Source organism: Rattus rattus, chromosome 2 (genome assembly GCF_011064425.1).
Source record: "Rattus rattus isolate New Zealand chromosome 2, Rrattus_CSIRO_v1, whole genome shotgun sequence".
Classification (NCBI taxonomy): domain Eukaryota; kingdom Metazoa; phylum Chordata; class Mammalia; order Rodentia; family Muridae; genus Rattus; species Rattus rattus.
Window position 1 is genome coordinate 90564214 of NC_046155.1, and position 22862 is coordinate 90587075.

The 22862-nt window shown below is 46.2% G+C and overlaps 1 protein-coding gene across 3 annotated transcripts in view; it reads left to right on the forward strand.

Annotated features, from left to right (window-relative positions):
- The window catches only part of Irag1 (inositol 1,4,5-triphosphate receptor associated 1), a 113863-nt gene extending 92777 nt beyond the window's left edge, over positions 1–21086 (forward strand). For all 3 annotated transcript variants that reach the window (XM_032892901.1, XM_032892900.1, XM_032892902.1), the window contains 5 exons: positions 479–586; positions 2691–2755; positions 11854–11973; positions 13135–13272; positions 17747–21086. In XM_032892901.1, the coding sequence (XP_032748792.1) occupies positions 479–586; positions 2691–2755; positions 11854–11973; positions 13135–13272; positions 17747–17990 (675 nt within the window). In that variant the 3' untranslated portion in view covers positions 17991–21086. The remainder of the gene's footprint in view (positions 1–478; positions 587–2690; positions 2756–11853; positions 11974–13134; positions 13273–17746) is intronic.
- Positions 21087–22862: the final 1776 nt, after the last annotated feature.

A 22862-nucleotide genomic window follows, 5' to 3' on the forward strand; every position in this document is an offset into this window, starting at 1 on the left:
GGAACTTCTGGGCTCCCAGAAGAAACATGTCGGAAGTTTTCATGGTCACCCAAGTGGTCATTCACTCTTGGACCTATGGGTGCCAGCAGGGTATTCGGCTCTCACACTTGCTCACATGGCCCCGACTCTCCATCTTTCTTACTCGGGTGTGGCCTTTCCAGTTCTTCGTTAACTTGAGTGAAATGATGCGTATGCTTTGGTTTGGCCATAGACAGTTTTTACTCACCATCTAGGATGCTACTCAGAGAATGGAGTCTCAAAGTGTTAAATGGGGCTGTGTTGAGAGATCACTCATGGCCAACAGAAAATTTGGGTCAGCTTTGATTCACTATTCCCACACTGCTTCCTAACATCATCGCCACCCCAAAACCAAATTACCTATTGAATGTTAGAAGTCAGCAAGCTTTCCTTATACCCTCAGAACCATGACTGTTGTTCTTCTCAAGACAGGAGGCCTAAATCGCTTCTCTTCCCACAGAACATGCCCCGTCGGAGGGTCAGCGTTGCTGTGGTTCCCAAGTTTAATGCCCTGAACCTGCCTGGCCAAGCCCCCAGCTCATCACCCATGCCCTCTCTCCCAGCTCTGGTGAGTATGGTATTGCCTACCCTTTTCTACCTTTCCCTTACAGGACTACTATGGACGGGTCGTAGATGGGGACAGGGTCAGCAGGGACAGGACATTTCCAGCATACAATATAGATAAAGGTACACAAACAACCCAACGTAGCCCTTCTGTGAAGAACAGATAGCCCAGGAAGTGTACCACATAAGCAGCTACCTGCTTGAACAAAGCTGTGATTCCTTAAGGAGGGCATGCTTTTAAAAAAGCACCTTTGTCGGTACAGTGGTGTATCAGATATAGCTGAAGCAAAACTCTGATTACAGAATGGAGTTCATGAACTGGGTCTCACCCTGTCATAAATCACTACACCATTGTTTCTAACAATGAAACCCTAGAAGTAACCCACTGCTTATCAACAGGAGATTGGCAGCAACTGTAAATACCGCCATAAAGAATTTCTGTACAATTATCACCCATGGTTTATTAAGAAGGAATAGCAGCTTCTATATAAAATAAACACACGTATTGGAGTATATGTAATATAATTCTGTTTTGTATTTTTAAAAAATGTACTTTTAAAAATAGAAAATCATGAAAGAAATCTTTTGAAATTTAATAATTGTTCTAGGTTCATTTCGGTTGTATTAAAATATCTTCACAAAAGTAAAGTTAGGGGGAAAAGGTTTATTTGGCTTGCTATTTCAGGCTAGCATCTGTCATTAAAGGGAGGAACTCAGCCTTTCTGTCCGCAGACCAGAAGTGGGTCTTCCTACACCCACAGTGGGCTGGGCCTTCTTACATCAATTAGAAATCTCCCCACAGGCATGACAACAGGCCAAGCTGATCTAGACAATTCCTCAACTGAGGCTGTCTTCCCAGGTGACTCTAAGCGGTGGCAAGTTGATAATTAAAAATAGTCATCACAATAATGGTTATTTCTGGAAAATGATAAAACAAATCATTTAAATTTTTTTATTTTTACATATTTCTATAGGGTATAAAAAGAAAGTCAAAGAAAAATGTCCATTGCATTCTAGATGAAGACAATTTCAGTATATAAGAAAATCTTTCCACATCTAAAGTCTTTGTGAATCTAATGAGTTCTCTCTAAAACGTAAACACCTTCCTCCAATGACTTCCCTAATCATAGTGGATTCTAGCACAGCTGTACAGACAGAGGTTCAGTGTGTAAGAAATGGGTCAAATCAAGCTTGAAAGCTCCATGCACCCATAGCTAGCAATCACTGTTAAGTTTCTTTTACCTTGTAAGTATTTTGTCTGAGAAATGAACTTAAACTCCCAAATCACCAATGCAAAGAAACCTGAAGGTCCTGGTGCAATGGCTCAGCAGTTAAGAGCACTAGCTACTCTTCCAAAGGACCCAGCTTCAATTGCCAGTACCCACATGGCAGCTCACAACCATCTGTATCTCTAGTCCTAGGGGGATCCATTAGCCTGATATGGCCTCCAAGTTCAATGCAAGTTCATGGTGCATAGACATACATTCAGGCAAACATTCATACACATGACATTTTTTCTTTGAAGAGTCTAGAGAAGGCTAGTTAGCAACAGATCTTTTCATAGATACATGGTTTCTTTACATGAGCGGTTGACAATGAGAACTACATTTTAAAGTCACAAAGGTTGCATTGAAACCACTCTGATCACAGGTCCCACCCCAGAATTCTGGAATGGATCAGTACGTTTTACCCCACTGTGGGTGATTTTAGCAGGGGCACAGAGTAGAAAGCCTATGCTTTGACCATACTCACTGCAGCGGATCAGCATGGGGTAACTTCACAGAAATGTTTGCCAGCTAGAGCACGTTGTGACATTAGGCACCTCCTGAGGTTTGTGCTTGGAACAGTATCTGTGGGAGCAGTGACGCTTGTGAGTCCATCCCTAGGAATTCTAACCCCACACTGGCCAGGTAGGAGGCCTTCTGGTACTCAGGAAATGGACAGAAGAACATTGATGGCTCCCTGCTAGGATGGGGCCTCAGAATGCAGACTGGAAAGCTATGGGGGAGTGGGGAGAAGAATGGAAAGAGAAGGGAGAGTCACAGCCCCTCCCCAGCGTCCCCCAAGGCCTACCTACCTCACTCATCCTCAGTCCTGTTTCCATCCAGTCTGAATCGACCAACGGGAGAAGCAGCATCTCCACCTCCCCAGTGCTGCCTGCACTTTTGGAAAAGTAAGTTTCTCTGTTTTCCACTTAATATTGGGGATCCTTAAAGATTGCTTTCTTTCCTCACATTCTCAAATCAAAAATGAAATAGAAAGGAACTTAAGTTCTAAGAGAAAATGAATGGTTCTCTGAGATCCACAAAGGTTTCAGATCTCATGTGTAAAAATCTTGGACCAGGAAGGTACTATAGCTGAGGTCAACTGCACCCTGCCTAAGAGCCCCTGAGAGGTAGAAAGCTTCCTCAGAAGTTGGGGTCCCTTGGGGGATACACACACACACACACACACACACACACACACACACACACACACACACACACACCCCCAATTCAACAGGCTTAGATAGCAAGTCCAATGTGGCAGGGTCTATCTCTCTGTGGTCCCCTGACTCTGGCCACTTCATGGCCATGCCATCACCAAGCTTGTAGCAAATGTCTGCTAGTTCCTGGAATCCTAGACAAGACCATGGGTAGAGGAAGATGGATACATTTTTTCACTTGGGAACAGAATCGTTACATGGTTTAAACTATTATAGAGGGAGTAAGAATCCCTGAAGCACAGTAATTTTGGAAAGGGTAAATTCCTTTTGAAAAGTCTTCTATCAAGTAGTGGGAAAGAAGACATAGCTCGAGTGCTGAGAGGGCCTCCTGAGACTGGTCTCCCCAGGCCTCCATGCAGTTTGTCTCCTGCTGAGCCAAAGCCTTATGGCTGTTCCTCTGTGATGGGGGGAGATTACAGCTTACTTTTTGAACTTTTCCATTTGCTTCTTGGGAAACATCTGGACCACAGTTTTCCACCTCTCGGGGCTCTCCTCCTGTCTTTCCTCAGTTGGTGGAAGAAGTAGAAGAAGTAGACCTGACTTCTTCTTCTTTACCTTGAAGTGGCTTCCATTTTCTGCTGCTGGTAGAAGGCTCTGTGTTGTCTGTCTGGGAATGTGAATGCTGCTCTCTGTCAGTTCAGAGAAACTCCCAAACTCTCTGCTTCCAGACTCAACCTGTTCCTCACTCTCAGGATGCGTGACTGCCAAGTTCCCACAAAAGACCCCTCTGGTTATTGTCCACATTTGCCCAGTACTATGCCCTTTGTCACCTACCAGCCTATGTCCTTTCTTTATATCCTGGAGTGTATCCTCTTCTTTCCTCTCACTTCCTGTCCACTCCAGGAAAAGTGTCAAGAGATGACAAAAGAGTCACCAAACAAAAGTATCTAAGGTTACAAGTCTTACCACATAGAGCCACGATGCCTAATTCATGGTCTCCGAACCCACAGAGAAATGACCGCTTATACGCTCTGAAATTCTGTCAGCCTTCAACTTTGGGCTCACAAGTCCACTTCAGAGTACTTTCATCCAGGGCCTCTTCCCAGCTCTATGCCTACAGACCCAGACAAAGCAGGAGATCTAGGTCCTTGCTCTCCTCCACAGACTCTCATTCAGAGCCAATGCTCAAGCCAGCTGAGCGCTCATGTCTAAGGCACTGGGGATTATTAACAACTCAAGATGTTCTCAGTAGAAGAATGTGCAGGACAGCCCCAAACCTGTAGTGTAACCGAGTGAGGATGAGGGATGGTGGTGCCATTCACAGGCTTGGAATCAGGAGCTACAAGGCCCAAGTAAGACTAGCTAGAAATCGCCGTCGGCTGTGTATACACCGTGCATTCAGCTATTGGAAATATATCCAAATAAAGATGGCTGCAAAGAGGGCAGGGAGGTCTAATGGAAGAGACTCTGGAGACTCCAAATGATATTAGCTCCTCCCTATGGACTTATAAAAGGTGCTAACTTGCTTTTTCCCCCCTCTAAATGCATAGAACTGGAAGCATCGTAGATCCCCAAGCAGCCAATCATGAAACAATTTGCAAGTGGATATGAATTCATGTCTCCTTTACTTATATGCGGATGAAACCTATTCCAGTTTGCCTAGTCAGGTTGAAGAGGAATACTGTGTTATTTTTTTTATTAACTTGAATATTTTTATATACATTTCGAAAGTGTTATTCCTTTCCTGCTTCCGGCAAACATCCCTCCCCCTCCCCTTCCTTATGGGTGTTCCTCCTGACCCTCCCCCCATTGCCGCCTCCCAACAGTCTAGTTCACTGGGGGTTCAGTATTAGCAGGACCCAGGGCTTCCCCTTCCACTGGTGCTCTTACTAGGATATTCATTGCTACCTATGAGGTCAGAGTCCAGGGTCAGTCCATGTATAGTCTTTAGGTAGTGGTTTAGTCCCTGGAAGCTCTGGTGGCTTGGCATTGTTGTACATATAGGGTCTCGAGCCCCTTCAAGCTCTTCCAGTTCTTTCTCTGATTCCTTCAACGGGGGTCCTATTCTCAGTTCAGAGGTTTGCTGCTGACATTCGCCTCTGTATTTGCTGTGGAATACTGTGTTATAATGCAACACTCACAGTTGCACTGAGCTTCATGTTAAATGGTTCCCCATTCCTAAGTACTCCATATAAGGGAAAGGGCTGGCTAGGCACATGATAGGACGATCAAGTAGCCAGTCCACAGTACAGAGCAGCTGACAGGACTGTATTTCATGCGAGCTTAGAGCCTTGAGTGTTGCTCTTGCAGGCCACCTCACAACAAACCACTCTTCCACTCATCAAATGTCTAGATGTGTATACATTTAAACGTATGGCTAGAGAGAGGTTTTTAGTTACCCTTGAAGATGCACATGTCTGTGGTCTTTTATTCTTACATTCTTTCGACAAGTGCTCTCAGGTCAGCCTCATGGAATGTTCTCAAGGAGAACCAGTCTATGGGAAAGTCAGACGGGAAGCAGCCTGTTATTCCACGGTGTGATAAATGTTGTCCTAAGGAAGCGTGGTTGCTAAGGGACCAACACATGAGAAAATGTGCCTCTAACCCTTTTGTAGCTGTGAATTCAAAGAAAGGTGATGGTAGTGGTGGTGGTGGTGTCTATCCATGTTATCAGTTAGAACGCATTCTCTGTATGCCAGGCACCTTTATCCTAACTGTTGCCCATTCCTTGTTAACCCTGCCCAGGACCTCATGATGTGGCTACGTTATCAACATCTCTGTCTTATGCACAGAGAGATTCACCCCCTGACCTTACACAGCTAAAAGATGCCATGGCTCATGCTCTTAACCTCCTAATAGAAAACCAGAGGACATTCATTGTGGCTACAGAGGAAAGGGTGGAAAAGAGAAGTCTTTGGGGGAGAACCAGTGAGTAGGTAGGCATGGAGTGTAGAACAGAGCAGGGGATGGGAGGGTGTGTGCAGGAGCACTCACTGAGGGACGGCAGAGCTGGGATGCGAGAGCGTTCGAAGATTAGCTTCACGAATAGGCCACGAGGCTAGCCTGTCACAGTGCCATGTTAGCTATGATCTTTAAAATCAGTGTCTTCTGAGCGTTTGAAGCAACGAGGTCAGTCAATCTATACAGCAAACAGCCTATCCCCATATTGTTTATATTTTGGAGAACATGATAACCCAGGGTAATTATTACTCAAGAATCTGGGACTGGGTGTGGGGGGAAGAAGGATGTTCCAATAACTCAGGCTTGGGTTTATTGGTTTAGAGGAAGCCACTGAACTGAGACGAGTTAGCAGCATTTCTGAGCCTAAGAGGCAAGTCCTGCCTTTTGGAAAGGCTCGAATACTGCTCACCAATAAACTCACAACTGGCTTGGCTCACGATTCACTTTGAACAAACAGACCTCAGGTAAATAAGAGCTGAGCATGGTGATAGACACAGCCACAGTTTAATGAATAACCCAGAAAGAAGGCACAGGATCTCAGGGTGAGGATAAAGACTAAAATTCACTCAATGACCCCTTGGGAGGTCACAGATTGTGCTCAGCCCTCATTTACAGAGCCCAGTATGGATTCTCTTAGACCAAGCCAAGCTCTAGGTTCTCAGGAAGTCCTCGAGTACAGATAGGATCTGTCTTCTTACTAATTTCATATGCAGAGATTAGGCACATCATTGAGGGGTTGGAGTAGCAAAGGAACTGTAGTCTGCACCAGGCACCTTTCAAACATAGCCCACTCCATTGATCATGGTCCTGGGGAGGGGACGGGAGGGTGTGAAAACATTCTCCCTTTGTTCCGGAAGTGTGGTGACAGATCCACTTTAGCCTGGGAGACAGTAGAACATCAACAACGATCCTACAGTGAAGAAGGATTTGACCTGAGTCTTAAAGATACACAAGGAGAAACTCCCAGGTAGCCAGAGAAGATACATAAGGAACTCCATGCTAGGTCTAAAAAAATCAGAAAATACCGACAACATTTGCATATCACTATATTTGCCCCGCCTCCAGTCCCAGCTTCCAGCTTGGTGTGAAACCAAGGCTCCCCCAGCCTCTCCTACTTGAAGCAGTTTGTGAGGGAAGAAGCATTGCTGGCTATGGGAATGTGGTGGGAATAGCTTCACTCAGCAGACGCCTTGGGCCTTACACAGCACAAAGAGCTCCGGAAGAGAACTGACAGGGGGGCCAAGGAAGGAAGCTCATCTTGACACGAAGCGAACAGCCCAACCAGCATCAGAAATGTGACTGTAGGCAAGTGTGGAATTGATTCTTATCTTCCAGGAAGGAATTCCTCACGAGGACAGTGGCTACTCCAGCTGAAGCATGGGTCAGCATCAGCGTGCAGCAGGGCTAAGTTTGAGCCTTCCCATAAACTAAGTGCTACTAGAGTTGAGGTCACAGTCAGTGCCCTGGCAGCCCTAACAATGCAGGCTCACCTACCTGCCCGCAATCGGCCAATCAAAAGGGCTAAATTAGTAGTAGAAAGCAGAAAAGGGTTTATTCAATATGGTTATATTGAGAATTAAAACAAAGAGATCCAGTGACTCTCAGCCCAATACATGTTCAGAGTCCTGACAGAAGGGTTGGGTTTAAGTGAGAGGGCCAGAGGTCTGCATAACTCAACAGTTATGGTCAAGGTGTGCTTCCTCTGTCACTGTCCCACTACCCTCAGCTCCACTGGCTGACCTGGCAAGTTGCATGTCTTTTTCCAGGAGACGAATTTCCTTTCTGGCTGGCCTAGGCTTCTAAACGTTTCTCCTGCTGGCATGAGATTCCTGAGGAGATTCCACTTCTTGGGGGAGCATTGTTTCAATAGTCTGGTAGCCAAGGGGAAGCCACGGGCGTCTTTTCTATTAGAATATTCTCATTCCTGTCATGTGTATGTGTGTGTGGGGGGGTAGAGTCACAAGCTTGTACAACCTCGGACTGATTAGTTGGGGTCACTGAGCTTGGGGTTTAATCTAGGTCTGTCTCTGGCTAGTTCTCTTCATACCTGTCTAGCTTTAAGGACTGTAACATGGGCAACTATGGAGAAAAGAAGCTAAGAGTATGAAGGCCGAATTTCACTTCTTTTTTTTTAATTGGATTTTTTTTATTTACATTTCAAATGTTATTCCCTATCCCATCTCCCTCCCCTTCTTCTATAAGAGTGTTCATCCTCCCCAACCACCCCCCCCTTCCTACCCCTTGACATTTCCCCCTGCACTGGGGGTTGGGGGGGCTGTCCAGCCTTGGCAGGACCAAGGGCTTCTCCTCCTGTTGGTGCCCAACAAGGCCATCCTCTGCTACATAGGCAGCTGGAGCCATGGGTCTGTCCATGTGTATTCTTTGGGTAGTGGTTTAGTCCCTGGGAGCTCTGGTTGGTTGGCATTGTTGTTCTTAAGGGTTGCAAACCCCTTCAGTTCCTTCAATCCTTTCTTTTAATTCCTCCAATGCGGACCCTGTTCTCAGTTTAGTGGTTTGCTGCTAGCATTCACCTCTGTATTTGTCAGTCTCTGGCTGAGTCTCTCAGGAGACAGCTTTATCAGGCTCCTGTCAGCATGCACTTCTTGGCTTCATCAATATTATCTAGTTTTGGTGGAGATGTATATATATCGACTGTATACCCAGGTGGGACAGGCTCTGAATGGTTATTCCTTCAGTCCCTGCTCCAGACTTTGTCTCCATATCCCCTCCTATGAATATTTTTGTTCCCCCTTTTAAGAAGGAGTGAAGCATCCGCATTTTGGTCATCCTTCTTGAGCTTTATGTGGTCTGTGGATTGTATCTTGGGTAATTCAAGCTTTTGGGCTAATATCCACTTATCAGTGCATACCATGTGTATTTTTTTGTGATTGGGTTACCTCACTCAGGATGATATTTTCTAGTTCCATCCATTTGTCTGTGAATTTTCATGAAGTCATTGTTTTTGATAGCTGAGTAATATTCCATTGTGTAGATGTACCACATTTTCTGTATCTATTCCTCTGTTGGAGGACATCTGGGTTCTTTCCAGCTTCTGACTATTATAAATAAGGCTGCTATGAACATAATGGAACATGTGTCTTTGTTGTATGTTAGAGCATCATTTGGGTATATGCCCAGGAGAGGTATAGTTACAAATTGTACAGATAGTACAATGTCCAATTTTCTGAGGAACCTCCAGACTGATTTCCAGAGTGGTTGTACCAGTTTGGAATCCTACCAACAATGGAGGAGTGTTCTTCTTTCTCCACATCCTCACCAGCATCTGTTGTCACCTGAGTTTTTGATCTTAGCCATTCTGACTGGTGTGAGGTGGGATCTCAGGGTTGTTTTGATTTGCATTTCTCTGATGACTAAGGATGTTGAACATTTTTTTTAGGTACTTCTCAGCCATTCGATATTCCTCAGCTGAGAATTCTTTGTTTAGCTCTGTACCACATTTTTAAATAGGGTTACTTGTGAAATCTAATTCTAATCTAAGTCAAATCTAATTTTTCTACATGCTGACCACCAGTAGGACCAGCACCATTTTTGAAAATGCTGTCTTGTTTTTACTGGATGGTTTTAGCTCTTTTGTCAAAGGTTAAGTGATCATAGCCTATACTCAACAAAACTGGAAAATCTGCAGGAAATGGATAATTTCCTAGACAGATACCAGGTACCGAAGTTAAATCAGGATCAGATAAACCATTAAACAACCCCATAACTCCTAAGGAAATAGAAGCAGTCATTAAAAGTCTCCCAACCAAAAAGAGCCCAGGACCAGATAGGTTTAGTGCAGAATTCTATCAGAACTTCAGAGAAGACTGCATTTCACTTCTAAGATATAAATATACTCAAGAGATAGCGCCCATCCCTGGCCTTGACTCTAATTGTGTTTTTCTTCACTTGCTCCAGTCAAAGGACATATAGGAAACTGCACATCAGGCAAAGGTCTCGGGAAAGGGAGTGGAGAGTACAATTTGCGGGAAGAGAAATATTATGAATAGCTGGTATTTTTAGAGCATTATCTTCCTTGTTCATAATGGCTTTTGGTTTCCAGCCTAATGAAGGAAAGCTAAGAGATAGAAACTGAGGCCAAGAGAAGGAAGCACGCTGGAGGGTTGGACCCTGCCTAAGGAAAGGCAGTGGTGAGCTTTTAGCTCCCTGCTAGAAGCTCATCTTACAGTGTTTGCCTTGTTTCTGGGTTCCTCCATGCCACTGTCACTCCTTGTGGGGTTAAGGGCACCAAGATGGCTGCAGAGTGCATCTGTAGGGATGCTGTGTCTCTTAGGCTGCTTCCTTTGAACTTTCAGTCCCATTCATTCATTAGACAGGCTCCAAGTATGCCCAAGCATCCTGAGGTGATTGGCTAGTGTGCTTATTTTCCTACTATTCTACACGATGCTTGTATTTCCTGCTATTTCTTGGCTCTCCCAGATCCCTGTCCTCTCACTCTCTGAAGAAGACCTGGCATTGCTCTTACAAACAACATTTCTGCTTTGTCACTATGTAGGAGGCAGCTCACGTTCTGTCAAATCCCCACTGTCCTTTGCCTCTACTCGTCCTAATTAAGGAGAGGTTTCTCTTTTCTGAGGTCTCGATTGCTTTAGTTAAAGGTAGTGTCCCTTCGGCTGCCGTCTCTCGTTCCCTCTGCTGTACCTTTTCTCCTTATGTTTGAATTTGCTTGCACCCTAGAGCAGTCCTGCCAGTGACTCCCTCTCCCCTCCCTATCGAACTGTGGCTGTGCATTTCTTACCTCCCTTTCTCCATTAAGCCCCTTCATCCATTACCTCAAGGCTCCGTGTGAGCCCTGCATATCACACCCCCCAGGGACACAGTTTCAGAAGACACAGTGAAACACACTGAGCCCTCTCTCCCTGACCCCAAAGCCTCCTCTCTCTTCCTGCGTGCACCTACCTCTCTAGCTGCTACTTTTGTCATTTCATCCCGGTTCTCTCTCCTCGTGCTCTCTCCTTAAGTCACCATCTGTTCTTTAATGTTCTTATGACATCAAGCGACTATCTCTAGCCAGGAGCTCATCTCTGCCTTACTTGGGCATCTCCAGCTGTCCACCCAATATCTGTTCCTGGACATCTCATATGCATGACAATTTATTCTGCTCCAAACTTAGCTCCTGCCATATTGATTATTCTCAGCAACTCGGGTCTCCCAGCATCCCTTGCATCTCGAAGTCTATTTATCTTCTACCTCTCGCCTCAGATGATCTTTGCACAAATGTCTCATCTCTGAGGCTAGGGTTTCAATGCTAGTACCTCAGAGAGGTCTTGTGTGGCCATCCACTTTTTGTGACCACCCTCTCCTTATCGTTTTCTGTCACTGAATAGTTTCTTTCCTAAATATTATAGTTCACAGTTGATACCATTACCTTTTCCTTTTGCATAACTCTACATTAGAAAAAAAGGAGAAAGGTTTCTCCCTTCCTTCTTACAATCCACATCGTCTGGTACCTGTAACGTTCTCATACTCAATACACAGTTGACAGAATAAGTGAAAGTCACGAGGCATAGGACAGACTGTAAGAAGTGAAGGACCTAGATGTTTCCACCTGTCTCCTTGTGGCAGTGCTCTGTTGCCAGTGCCACTTGCCTGTCCACTCAGAGCACCTCCTCAAATAAGAATAAAGTTGGATTTGGGGATACAAGGCTAAAGAAGCTGATAGGGTGTCTGCCTCCTCAGTGGTCTGGGGAAGATTCAGGGACTGTGTCTTTATGCAAACCCGTCTCAAGGTAGATGTTTTAAACCCAAGAGCCAGTGAAAGAGCCCAGCTTCTTCTTTGAACCAGGAACCAGGCCAAAGACACGGTTCTGTCTGCAGATGTGCAGTCTCTCCCTGCAATGACACCCTGCACTTCCCTCCTCTCACAGTGGAAAGACAAATGCAGAGGCTAACTGTGAAGTGGGCGCCCCTGTGCCACTCCCAAGCTACCCTGAGGAGACGAGCCAAGAGGCCAAGGCCAGAGCAGAGGAAGAAGCCTACAACAAAGGGTGAGTCAGACCTCGCCATCCCTCGGGCACCTGGCAGGTCTCAGAAGACAGCTTCCCCCACCCTGGCTTGCTTCCCAGGAGTTTTTAGGAAGCAATCAATGGGCCCAAAGCTTCTCCTTCAATGAAGATGGCTTACCCAGGGAAGCAGTACACAGGGTGTGCTTAGACAATGGGTAGACTTGACTAAACTTCTCTCTTTCAGGCACGATGCTTCTGCCTAGAACATCTAAGCATCAAGGTCCTGAGCTAGGTTCTTCTTGGTGCTGCCTGAGGCTTCCTGACACATGGGCAGATCTGTCATGTTATTGCCAACAGTACCCATGGGCACCTTCAACTGTGCTTCCTAGAATTGCCCTGGTCTTCTGTGTAAATTGGGCTCCTCCTCACCACTTCCACCCTTGCCTATCTGTAAATGGGTTGCATTAGCAACCAGGGCCAGCTAACAGGCACTGGGAGAGCACTGAGCAGGATCAAATGTCCAGGAATCAAGATAGAAGCTCATCTTTAACCTAGCATGGTGTCCCATGGTGTCCCATGGTAAGAGGTTTAGCTTACCATGGGCACAGAACCTCATGGTATCCGTGTGGTTGTCACTCAGTCATGGGTGGAATTGTTCCGATCTAACTAATGAAGTTAGACACCTGGCTGTCTGACAAGACAGCATATTGTATTCATGGAAATATGTGATCCCAAGAATCACTAGAGGCCTTTAAGGAAAGTTCTTCCCCAAAACAGGAGAGCAAAGTCCCTCCATTGGTTCTGTCAATATTTTCTGGGTACCTCCCTATGTCAAGCCCTGGCACATCTGAGATGAGGGAACCCCTAAAGTTGAAACTCTTAGGTTCCACAGCGGAAATGCAATCTTATCTCTGGGGAATGTTTTATGGAATAACAACCAGAAGTAGACCCTGTCTCACATTTTTTCCCAGTTGGTTTGTCACACTGTCACATAAACAGGAAGGATGGTTGAGGAACGAGGGGAAATGTTACTGATATGAGCCGTGGCGAGGTTCAGTGGCGCTTCCCAGCTTTTTCCTGTTATAGGGAGCCACAGGAAGTGTGCAATGACTGGGGGTTCTTGAGTCCCTTCCCCCAGGGCCTCAGGCAAGAATGTCCTGTATCTGGCCCTCCCAGACTCAATTGTTCCTTTCTGCCCTCCAGATACCAGGAAGGGGTAAAGAAGACCGAAGAACTTCAAGACCTGAAGGAGGAGGAGGAAGAAGAACAGAAGACAGAGAGTCCCCAGGAACCAGAAGAGGTCGAAGAAACCCAGGAAGACGAGAAGGACCAGAGAAGCAGGTTGGAAGCCTATACTTGGATCCCAAATGGGTAGCAAGGCATTTAACTGCACAAAATGGATGGAAACTCCAGTCCTGCGTGGCAGTAGGTCTGGGGCCCAAATTATCGGCTAACAGAACTCAAATTCTTGGCTAGCAGAACTCAAGAAGGCACTAACTACAGAAAGTAGAGACAATCATGTTCTCAGTGGCATGTTTGCAAGAGCTGAGGGGTCAGAGGTAGTCATGGGCAAGGCAGGGAGCCATTCATAGTTCCTAGGAGCTGAGAAAGGGAGGGGGACTCTTAGTGGACTCCCAGCCAAGCTCTGGTCAGCCCATTCCACAGCCTCCGCCATATATGAGTCTAGATCAAAGGAGCTGGCCTGAATTCCTAGGGAGGGTTTAGACAAAAATAAGAACAGTGGAGGGAAGCAGAGGGCACAGCAAAGTTGTTTCTACCAGGACCTCCTATATTGACCAAACATTCCGTCATTTGCATGGTGTCTTCACTTTAGGTTGGAAATGAAATATTTTCCATTTCAAAATATCTCCTCCTAATCAGTGGAAACAGAAATGGAACGCAGAGAAAGAAAACTGTGTTCTTGCTCCTCTGTAGGTGTAGGCCTCCCTGTACCATACAAAACAGTATATTAAAAACAAAACAAGACAAAACTGACACCAGTGACTGAACGCAGGAATTTGCACACAGTAGGCAAGTGTTACTCTACTGAGGTGCATCCTCAGACTAAGAACAACAGAAAGAACCTTGTCTAGTTGCAGGGTATTCCATATAATGAGGTCATAAGCCCACTAGACCAAGACTATCCCACACAGGAATGTGTTAAAGGACAGAATAAACTCTCCCTAAGAAGAAGTATACATCACTCTAAGGATCATTCAATACCCTAGATTTTTAGAAAAGCTCTAATTTCATATATTCTGCCCAGCTGTCTCTATTAGTACACGAAGAGCTTGGTTTTGCTTTGTTTTGTTTTTCTCAAATATTGCTGTAGCCATCTTGGGACACTTCACTGGAATCTCCTTTTAGATCCCCCTTAGCTTGGTCCAGAACTTCTCCAGACAAAACTGTTAGCTGTATGATCTTCTGCCACTGGCCTCAGACACAGTGTCTGTGACCTGAACCTCCTGTGGGAGAGCCCCAGAACCTCCTTCCATGTGATGAGTAAGGTAGTAACTCAGGAAAGACGATAACTGAATTTCAAAGCCTGTAGATGCCGTCAACAGAGCCCAGTGGTGGAAGACACAACCAGCAGGAGGGGCTCAGCCTGCCTGGGTCACCCCATTGTCAAGGGAAGAGCTTTTTCAGAGTGCCAGGGAAATTGTGTCCTCATGGTGAACGTGCCTGTGCCAGTTACACCACCACTTCCGGTGAAAGAGCCTCAAGTTGAACCATGGAAACACAACCCTGACTCCAAGCAACTGCATTCGGGTCCCCTTCCTCTTGGGCATCTGCATTTATTTTGCAGACCACCAGGCTGCCTTTGTCAAGGCCAAGCCTGGACACAGACCTTCCATTGGCACCTTGATTTCATCTAAGACAGGCTAGAATTTCCAACACTTCTCACTCAGAACCAAAGAGAAATAAACAGAGCAGGCACATGACTATAAACAGTCCGACTTACAAAGCATGGGCCTTATCCAGCTGACTTGATCACTGGCAAGTAACAGCCCCCTTCTGTCTCATGAAAACACAGGGAAGCAATGCTTTGCCTGGGTCCCTTTCGGCCCAGCTTGTGAGCAACACAGTACAGTGGCCATTTGCAGCACCTGAACCTGAAGAGACCTCATTCAGACTTGATTAGAGTTTTTTAAGTTTTGAGGAAGTAACACTTCCTCAGATGGCTGATACAAGACCAAAACAAGACCTCCAAAGGGCTTTAGCCTTCAGCACAGTGGTACGGCTTCACTTTTTCAGACTCAGCCCACCTTCACATTTGTCATATAGACTGCACACCCACTGTCATAAAGCCCCTCTCTCACCTATAACCCAAGTCAGACTGGTCCTAAGGCCAGACAATGCTCAGTCCATTGTGGAATCCCTTGGAACCAGCACTGCCTACAGGAGCCTTCATTCGAGCACGAGACCTCTGTGAGAGGTTGGCACTTCGCCAGCAAGCAGAAGTTACCAAAAGTTCCATGGGGGCTGGAAAAGTGTCTCAGTTATTAAGAACACTTGTTACACAACCATGAGGACTGGAGTTTGGACCCCAGCACTCACATAGCAAGCCAGGCACCCCGTGCACACCTTGTTACTCCAGATCCAACAGTGACAGAGACAAGAGGATCACTGCAGCTTGCGGGCTTCTAGCCTAAGCCAACACGAGCTCCAGGTTCAAAGAGAGCCCCTTCCTCAAAGGGATAGGGGAGGATACAGGGAAACATCCTATGCCCTCTCCTGGCTTTCATGTGCATCTATAGGTGTATGCACGCGCGCACACACACACACACACACACACACACACACACACACACACACGAGTTTTTATGTCCTATTTTATACGTTTTAAGAAACACTGGGTCTGGAGAGATGCCCTAGTGGTTTAAAGTACTTTTTGCCTTTGCAGAGGGCCCAAATTTAGTGTCCAGCATACACATCATGGTTCACGTCCATGTCCAGGGTATCTGATGCCTTCTTCTGGCCTTCATGGGAACCAGGCATGCATATAGGGCACATACGTAAGTGCAGGTAAAACATTCATACACATACAAATTAAATATTTTTTAAAATATAGAAATAAATAAAAACCACTGAATTAAGCCTAGCAACTAGCCCCTTATTGAAAAGCTTCAACATCGAATTGTAAGTCTGTGTGTTTAGGTTTCTTCTATCTTATATTTAGTAAAGTAATCTGTCATGAATCACTGAAGGAACTTGGGGTGAAGCAAGCCAACAGCTTCTTAGTGCAGTCTGTGGCATTGTTATGTAATATGAGTGAGATTCACAATAGGTAACGTAAAACTGGTTTAATTGTTTCTTCTCACCACTGATTCAGACTTGTTCTATGGAGTTGAAGTGGAAGTTAAGCAGGTGCCTTTACTTTTCCAATCGTGCTCAGGAAACAGCAGCTTTAGCCATCAAAAATTGACTCAAAGGAACTCAATTTCTGGCCTAATTTTATTTCCAGTTTCTCTTATGGACTTAAAAACTGGGTGATCAGTTAAGAATCATACATCACAGATCTTGGCCTGCTCTTTTGTAGACTGAGGATAGATTTGGGGCTAGAAAAATGGTTTGGGAGTTAAGATCACATCCTGCTCTTGTAGAGATCTGGATTTATAACCTCCTGTAAATCCAGTTCCAAGGAATCTAATGCCTCTGGTTCCACAGACACCTGCACTCCAGTATGCATACTCCCCCTCCCAACACAGAATTAAAAAAAATAAATCTTTAAGCATAGATTTAGAGTGGGCTCTTCAACACACCAGCAGCCTGTTTTGGACCACAAAAATAGAGCTTGAAAAATGACTCCATTTTGGATTCCAGCTGCATCCCACTAGGATCCAAAGATAAAGAGGGCTAGAAGGAAGGAAGCTTGTAATTCCAATCTCCCTTCCCATTAGCATAAGCTAATGATTTTTCTCAGAAGCAAATATACTAAGCTGTCATGTGATGGCTTGTACAGCTCAGATTAGTCTACTTCCTAGTCATGTAAGGTCTTTTACAGCTAGAATGGCCTGATGGGGTCCCCACATGGACAAGGGACCGACGGCTGTCCCTTGTGGCCCTGGCATTCGAGGCAAGCACAAGGGCCTTGGCCCCTTTCTTAGGAGGGCATTTGCTGACTATTTTGACCCATGGCAAGTCTTCTACTTCCTACCAGCTCTCTGTTCAAGCTTCAAGCTTCCCAGGCAGTGGCCTGAGAATTTCGGTGTCCGTGTTGTGACTCCGGGTCCACAGGAAGCCCTCAGTCACTCTCCTCACCTCTTCGTTTTGGTAACCTCAATAATCATAGGATTGGACTTAGACACAGGAGAAAATAGAGCTTGTTAAAGTGTGCAGGACATCTCCAGAAAGCTCTAGGATGGGACTCTCTGATCGATGTCTTTTTACTAAGCTGAAGAGAGAGAATGGGCTGGGAGAAAGTTGGAAAATAAGCAAGGGGAATGTGGTAATTGAGGAGAGAGATGCTAGGGAGAGGCAGACAAAGAGGAAGGAATGGAGAGAACAGGGTTGGAGAGAGTAGAAGAAGAAATGAATGTGAGACGGGCAAACATCTGCATGAGCCTCCCACAGTATGGACCAGTGGCACCAAAATCGCCTAGGGATTCTCAGATGTTAACTGTGGGATTCTCATCCAGAAGACCTGGGATATTTTGAATATGATCTGCCACGTGTTGCTCTGTGTAGTTGAACTTAAGAACCACTGCTTTAGACAGCATGGAAGGTATGCCCAGACAGGGAACTATGGGTCTGGGCATTAGATACGTGCCCAGTATACTAATCTTTCTCTCTCTAAATATATATTTACTGACAGCAAACTTGAAGAACTGGTCCACTTCCTACAAGTCATGTATCCCAAATTGTGTCAACACTGGCAAGTGATCTGGATGATGGCCGCCGTGATGCTGGTCTTGAGTGTTGTGCTTGGGCTCTACAGTTCCTATAACTCCTGCACGGAGCAGGCCGACGGGCCCCCTGGGAGATCCACCTGCTCTGCAGCCCAGCGGGACTCCTGGTGGAGCTCAGGACTCCAGCAAGAGCTGCCAGCAGAGCAGTAGGACATCGGACTCCCTAGCCATGCCCTGCTCTAGTGCATTTACCCCAACACCCTGCCCCTAGGTACAGTGTGTCAGGCCCGGTTTGCACATGTGGCCGCCCAGCCCATTGGGGAACAAGGAGGCTCTCCTGTCATTCTTGGAAGCACTCACAATAACCCGACGCTTTGAAGGGATCAACAAAACTGCTCTGGGAAAAGTGTCTGGTTGACAAAGAAGTGACCTTCGTTAAGGACTCTAGCCCAAGGGAAGAGTCCTGCCCCTGGCTCAGATGGATTGAGAGAACGAAAACCCCTTCACTAGGGGAAAATGAGAAGCTTGCTTTCCCCTCTTTCCTCCCTGTGTTTCGTGGTCAGTAAGAATTGTACTTAGCGGTCAGTACTGACCATAAGGCTCAGACTTGGAGTCACAACACAGATATTGTCCCACTTCCCACTTCGTGTATCACAACAAACCTTTCACCTTCTCTTTCCCTTTCAGAGTCACCATTTCTTCTCAGAGAGTGGGAAAGCTCGCCCATAAAAATGCACAGGCTAAAAGTAGCCCCATCCTAGACAGGAGACAGGAAGATGTGGATTAATATAGAATGAGTCTGTATAGATATGGACCATACACACATTTTTGTGCACAAGGACACCCACTCTCTGAAAGTGTGCTCTGCTCAGTGGCACCCATGTCATGCCAACCAATCGGTTCTCACTAGGTGTGGAGCAGTAGTCACCAGGCATCAGCACAGTGAGCCCTCCACACACTCCGGAGATGCTTGACTCCCCTGAGGAATCGTGTCTTCAGATGCCGGGTTGGAGCTGCTGTTTGGCACAGTCTGTTCCCTGGTTGCTTGCTTCATTTGAAAGTGATCCTACACAGTTAACCCCCACCTCTTGGGTAAGAAAAGGTGTGCCCTCCACGTCAGACTCTCACTCTGCCTTGCACTTCGGGACTACAGTTTTCATGGTACTTCCAACCCCAATGTGTCCTTCCAAGGACCCGTTCAGCGTCAAACTGAAGGCAGTGTGTCCACCCCCAGCATGGTGGCTCTCCACCCTGCTCGCTGGTTCCCTTCATTCAGCTCTCTTCAGCTGGAGATGGGGCTTCTCCATCCATGGTTGCTTTTCTGTTTCATTGTTTTTGATGCTATGACTCATGTAGAACGTATTGTGAGCTCAAAACCATCTGTGTTATGTAGGCAGTAATTCCTTAGTCCTCAAGAAAAACAAAATCTGAAATGGATATCACTCTCTCCATGGTCAGATAAGGAAACAGAAGCATAAACGATATAAGAGTAAACACACACACACACACACACACACACACACGAGTGCATGCACATGCATATGCATATGCACACACATACAATAATTCAACTTAAGTCATTCAAACTACGGTGGTCTGGCTCCAGGGACTGTACTTCTGATCCTTCACCTATGGGTGCCCTCGCCAGCTGGGTGCCTTCCAGTCTGATCCTGTTCCCCTCAGCAGGCTCTGCAGCTGCTCCAATCCAGCTATGGTTCCCAAATGACATTGCCCCTCCTCTCACTCAGACCCATCTTTGCTGCTGTCGTTCTAACCCTTCTCACCACTCCTGAGGACCAAGTGTAAGCACTCCCCTCCATACAGGCCCCTGTGACCTCTTCCCACACTCTCGCATGCCCAACATAATGGGCAACACCCTGTTAGAGCTTCTGGCACTTGTTAAATTTTAATCATCGAACCATATTTACTGTCTAACTTATTTATACATCTGTCTCCCTGGATGTTTTCCCTCAAGAACTATGCCTTACCATCCCTTGTCTACGTACCTAGCATGGCAAACCCTTGGGAGAGAGTCATTTAATGTTGGTTAAAAGAACAAGTGAGCGTTCAAAGTGGAGAGCAGCCTAGAACACATGACATTTTGAGGTGGCCCAGTAGTGTCACCTTCATGACGATTTCTATTCCCGTGAGAAAGCTGTCATAACTGATTCATGGTCTCATCTTACTTTTGTCTTTCTCGGAGAGAGCAAGAATGAAATCAGACTATAGCGATACCATTTTCAAGTCCAAGAACCTGATTCCATGCACTCACTCCCTTCAGAGAGACACCCCCTCCCACCCCCAACTAGGCCTTATTTTAAAATACTGTTTTTGAAGAGTTATCTTTACAGTGGCTAGAAAATGGCAGAGAGAAGCCCAAGGATGTGCCATTAAAGGTAATGAGGTTCAGAGTGAGGCAGAGGGATTTCGCAGGTAGGGGTAGGGCTTACCTGGAGGCTTCTGTGGGATTAGATACAGCTGAAGGAGATTTAACTGCATAAGCACCTCTGAGACGAAGCCAGGGTGTACAGGGAATGGAGAGAGAACAGCTGTTGGGCAGGACTCTGTGTGTGTGGGTGGGGGGGAGTGTCTAGTTTCAGTCTACCCCCACAGCAAAAGAAGATCCAGCCTGAGTAAGCCCATTGTCCACTTGGCTGCAAATCTCCCACCCCTGTTCTGGGAGAGACAGAGTTGAGGAGAACATGAGTGAACTGTTTCAGCGTTGCCACTGGCCTCCGAAGCCAGCAGGAGTCCTCAGGCACAGACCAGCAACCACGCTGCTTCAGCTGTAAGGACAGTTAAGGAAAAGGACCTCTCCAGAGAGCATAGCCTTGTTTGGAATGGCATGGCTGAAAACACACTTGTTGGTCTGCCCTTTCAGGAAAGCGAGGAACAACTTAGAGCAGCCACAGCTGCTGCCACACACGGCCAGTGACATGGAAGCCAGTCTTGTTTCCAGACGTAACTGTGAAATGGAATAAAAGTTCCCACTCAAGATGCCCCTGAAAGCTGACCTTTCTGCTTAAGCCTGAGAGTCTGGTTGCCAGCCTTTTAGTGCCAAGGATGTGTTTGCATCATCACTGACGTCACTTCCTAAAGGGACCTTCACGTTCTAGCCATGAAGTCATATGGGCTGTTTCCTTTGTGCAGCCTGGAAGAGGGTATGGCAAAGGAGACACTGGACTTACAGGTCACCGGCTGTCTGTCCCTAATGCTGTTAAACCTCACACAGGTAGGTGTGGCCGTGTTGAGCTCTAGAGTGTCACATAGCTGAGTTTGAAAATAAATGCACATTTCCAAACCGTTGGTGGAAGTCAAAAGCCTCTTTGTTACTTGGAGCTGAAACCTAATCTTTCTCCAATGCTGAATTAGATCCACAGAGAACTGTAGACTTGAATTTTCCCCAGAAAACACAATCAGGATCTAATCTAGAATGCATAACACTTCTGAAATGTGTCTCCAGCGATGTCTATTACTTTTCCTGTTGCTAAAACACTTTGGCAAAACCGACCTAACGGGGAAGGGTTTATTTTGGCTCACAATTCAACGGTACAGCTTGTTGCCATGGGGAATCCTGGCAGCAGGAGCGAGAGGCTGCTGGTCACACTGCACCTGTAGTTGGAAGTGGAGTGAATAATAAATGTCCCTAGCCCACTCTCTCCTTTTCGTACAGCCCAGGATCCCATCCCAAGCAATGGCACAATCCACAGTGGGTGGGTCTTCCCACCTCGATTAACCTAATCTAGACAATCCTCTACAGGCATGACAGAAGCTCATCTCTTAGCATCTAGGACCTAAATGCTTCTAGATTTGATCAGTTTGATGATGGTCACCCTCCAACTCCTGGAGCTTCTGACCATGAGATACAACTCTTGCTGATGTGTTACATTTTATGGGACTGCTAGCCTTAAGATAGAGTATCCAGTTCTTTTCCTGCGGGAGTCAGTTCTCTCCTTCTGCCCTGTAGACCCTGGGGATTAAACTTAGTCTTAAGACTCAGTGAGAAGCACATTTACCCACTGATTCACCTCAATGGTCAAGACCCTAGGTCTTGTTTGTTTGTTTGTTTGTTTGTTTGTTTGTTTGTTTTGGAGACACATTCTCACTTTGTAGTTCAGACTGACCTCGAACTCATGGTCCTCCTGCCTCTACCCTGTGAGTGATGGGATTACAGGCATGCACTCAGTTTAAGAAGAGGTTCATTTGGTCCACAGTGTTGACAATTCAAGGTCATAGTGCCTTTCTCAGTTTGGTTCTGACATGGAACTCCTAGTGAAGGGCAAATGGTAGTGACAGGAGCTGGTGTTGGAGCTGGCAGTCCCATATCAAAGGTAGAAGCAGAGAGAAAGGGGGGTGACCAGGCTAGGCTTGCGCCTTATATAACAACTCTCTCACAAGAAATTCCAAAGGACCTGCAGAAGAAAAACTCCCCACTAACCCTGGAGACCCAGCATTTAACCACACTGGACCCTTGAGTAACATGCAAACTGCATCCCGTCCACAGCCATGATGTCTGCATGAGAACGGCCTCCACAGGCTCATCTATGTGAATACTTGGTCACCAGTTTGGTGGAACTGTTTGGGAAGGATTAGAAGGTATGGCCTCATTGAAGGAGGTATATCAATAGGGGCAAGCTTTGAGGTTTCAAAAGACCCATGGCTTTTCAGTTAGCTGTCTCTGCCTCATGCCTGTGGATCAGGATGCAAACTCTCAACCACTAATCCAGCACCATGCTCCCTGCCATGATGGTCATGGACGCACCATCTGAAACTCCCATTAAATGTCTTCTTTTGTAAGTTGCCTTGGTTGTGGCTTATTATAGAAATTGAAAAATAGCTAAGACGGGGGATAACTCAGAGGTCATGGGCTCTGCGCAGCCGAGGACCTTGAGTGGCCACCCTTGAGAAACTTAATGTGTTCTGCAAGAGGGAGAAACGGTGAGCTGAATACTGGGTGACTAGGTAGGGACATTACAGCACAGACCACTCCATGTTCACCAACTCAGTTGCCTTTTCTCCTCTTGGAGAACAGAGCTGAATTAAAACTCCTCAATCAGGTTAGATGGGAACATGTGACTAAGT